The sequence below is a fragment of the Pyrus communis genome, chromosome 16 (genome assembly GCF_963583255.1).
Source record: "Pyrus communis chromosome 16, drPyrComm1.1, whole genome shotgun sequence".
Lineage (NCBI taxonomy): Eukaryota > Viridiplantae > Streptophyta > Magnoliopsida > Rosales > Rosaceae > Pyrus > Pyrus communis.
The window spans coordinates 8,935,900-8,938,802 of record NC_084818.1 but is presented as its reverse complement, the minus strand read 5'-3'; the positions used below and the strand labels follow the sequence as shown (position 1 = coordinate 8,938,802).

The 2,903-nt window shown below is 40.5% G+C and overlaps 1 protein-coding gene across 1 annotated transcript; it reads right to left on the bottom strand.

The window, feature by feature from the left end:
• Positions 1 to 382: 382 nt before the first annotated feature.
• LOC137721188 (NAC domain-containing protein 22-like) lies at positions 383 to 2,903 on the bottom strand. Its single transcript, XM_068460294.1, has 4 exons — positions 2,689 to 2,903; positions 1,679 to 2,307; positions 1,033 to 1,404; positions 383 to 935 (listed from the first exon to the last, which is right to left on the bottom strand). The coding sequence occupies exons 1-4, from the start codon at positions 2,894 to 2,896 to the stop codon at positions 798 to 800; spliced, it is 1,347 nt and encodes a 448-aa protein (XP_068316395.1). The 5' UTR covers positions 2,897 to 2,903; the 3' UTR covers positions 383 to 797.

Below are 2,903 nucleotides of genomic sequence, written 5' to 3'. Positions count from 1 at the left end.
GACGTTGGATATGAGTGTGATTATCATGAGTATTTTAGTTGATTAATATTTCTAGAGAATAAAGTGTACTTTGTTAATTCTTAACTATGTTACACATTATGAAATGCGATTTTATGTGGGAAACGTGATGATTTATGTGATGGATGAAGTGGAAAGGTTAATCGTCATGTGGGATTGTTATGTTGAATATCATGGTTATTGTTATGATTAGACTTGTTAAATGTGGCTAGAGAATGGTATTGTGCTTCGTTGGTTCTTTGAAGTGATATATGTTGTGAATTGCGGTATCATGTTGCAATATAATGATTTATATATAGTTGGAGGGGAAATCATGTTTTTCAGATAGGTTTGTTATGTAACCCTGAGTCTAGTATTTTCATGCTTGTCAAGTTCTATTGAGTGATTGAGAAATGTTATACCTTTCGATTTAATCGGACTGTGTTATATGTCAATTATTGTGCATGACGAACTACGAATGGCTTGATCCCTGTTTAGGGTACGTAGGCAGTCTACGGGGAGGTTAGATGCAGCCATAAAACATACGAAAAATAACTATGCGATTCGATTTTTGAGTTGTGCTTGCCCATATCCCGGAGGTGGGATATGATAGATACGGATTTTTTTTGGTGACATCACGTGTCAATTCTGGACGTATGTCAGAATTGGGGCGTGACACATGGCGTCTTCTTCCTCCACTTTGGAAGATAAGTTTATTTCCCTTAATTGTTTGATTGTTTTATTCTAATTATTTATGTTTTATCTGTGATCATAGTAACTTCTTGTTTTTCAATTACCTCTTACATAGTGTGTAACGGTGGCTGCAGTGAGGAGGGGCTGTAATCCTGTGGTTGATGTGGCTGTGGTGGCTGATGTGGCTGCGGTGGCTGCAGCGGTTGAGAAGATGAATTCAGAATTTCTCCCATCTCAGGAAACAACTGGTGGATTAAGAATCACAAACAAGCAGATGTTAAATTTGGGCAGGCTTTGCAAGTTCATACAAAAAAATGTAGAAAAAGCATACGATTATATCACCTCTTGAAACATATCAGATGCAGCTCGATCATCGAAATCCGAGAATTTCCAGCCACCAGTTTCATCATTACCATCACCAAAGGTCAAAATACCACTACCAGGTTCACCACCATCGTGATTACCACCGGCAAACACATCACGCTCTAGCTGTTTGAATGCCAGAATTTCTTCTGTGTCGGAAACCATATGATTCATTGTCGCAGCTTGGTTATCGGTATTATAGGTAGTGCAGCCACTGGTACCAGGATCAACCAATTCGCCACTGCAGACTTCAGGAGCATTTCCAAGCTGTGGTGGGAGATGAGGCTGAGGTGGCTCAGGAAGAGGAAAGTGTGAATTCAGATATTCACCTGCTGGGGGACATAACTGCCACTGCAAAATTAAGAATCACAAAACAAGCAAGTATTAAGTTTCGATATACTTTTGTGCTCCATATTATCAGGTTTACATCAGAAAATATTCAAAAAGCTTGTATATTTTTCTTCTTAATAAAACAGAGGACTAGGCGAGATTAGCTCATGTCCGTTATGGGCACAAAGTGCTACTCTCAGTAATGAAGGAGAGAGGACCAACACATCTAGAAACCTCCATCCAATCCCCCGTGTTTATTAAAACAACAAATAAATAAATACAGATAAATACATACCCAAAACTCTTGAATCATGTCGCGTAGAGATATATTAAAATCAGATGAGCTGCCACCACCAGGTTCACCATCATCTTGATTTCCACTACCAAGCAGATCATGTTCTAGCTGTTTGAATGCCAGAACTTCTTCAGTGTTTGGAGACATATGATTCGTTGCAGCAGCAGTAGCAGCTTCATCATCTCCGGAACTAGAGGCAATGTAGTCACGGTTACCAGTACCATCGGCTAATTCACCACGGATCAAAGTAGCCTTAAGCTTCTTCTTATTAGACTTAGAATCAGCTGGTTTATACTTGAGGACGCAGAGAACAAAGCCCCTTTGCTGATCCCTCGCCTGATGGGGACTAGAACCCCGTTTAGGCTTAATGCAAATGTACTCATGCATTTTCCAGCTGGTCGTAACGGATTTAGACCTACGACCTTCCTGGAAGGTCTTTTTTTGGAAGGTTAATGTCCTCTTTTTGCAAGTGAAATATTTCGGGCCGACATCCCGTTGATCGCCGTTCATCTTCCAGAAGCCTTGCTTTGTTTTCCTTTTGAAGCGAGGACTATTGTTGGATTTGTAATCACACCAGCTGAAGGAGTACCACGCCTTTGCTTGATAAGGAGATTCAGGGAACATGCGCTCTGCAACACAAAGTGAGATAATGAAAATTTGAAACCAACTCACTTCAAGGACTTGTTTGGTGACTAAAGACTCAATTGGATTGGATAACTTATTAGATTCAGGGCTGTTCGGTGCTTAAGATTGGATCGAATTGGATAATCACAATATTTAAGACATGTTGATGGAAGAAATGAAGAAATTTTGTCCAATTTGAAGGTAGAAGATGAATTAATCATAACTTAATGCTTCGAATCCCCACAAAATGGGGTGGATCCATCTAATCCCCTAAAAGGAAAAATATTTCACCTCTTGCTTCACACATACCTTGAATTATATGAGATTCCAACACCATCCAATTCTTGGCACCGAACTAGTAAAAGTGAGATAGAATAATGGGTTACCAGGCAATTCCCAAGGCTCGAACTTGAGGACATCGATGACAGGGAGGAAGAGGCAGGCTTGAGAGTTGTGACTTTTCATTTTCTTCCTCAAGAAGTCGGCCTTTTCATCTTCAGTGGGATGGAATCTGATCGCAGCCACCATGTCCGGCGCCGATTGTGCGATGGTTGGGGTGGTCATGGTAGTAAAGCTGCTGCTGATGTTTCTCATCCCTCCT

What these genes read in the sequence shown, in the direction of transcription:
- LOC137721188 (XM_068460294.1), bottom strand. Translation starts at nt 2,896, where the DNA reads ATGAGAAACATCAGCAGCAGCTTTACTACCATGACCACCCCAACCATC. An exon ending in CGAGCCTTGGGAATTGCCTG is followed by an intron (nt 2,308 to 2,688) that starts GTAACCCATTAT and finishes TTTGTGTTGCAG; the next exon opens with AGCGCATGTTCCCTGAATCT. An exon ending in CATCTGATATGTTTCAAGAG is followed by an intron (nt 936 to 1,032) that starts GTGATATAATCG and finishes TTAATCCACCAG; the next exon opens with TTGTTTCCTGAGATGGGAGA.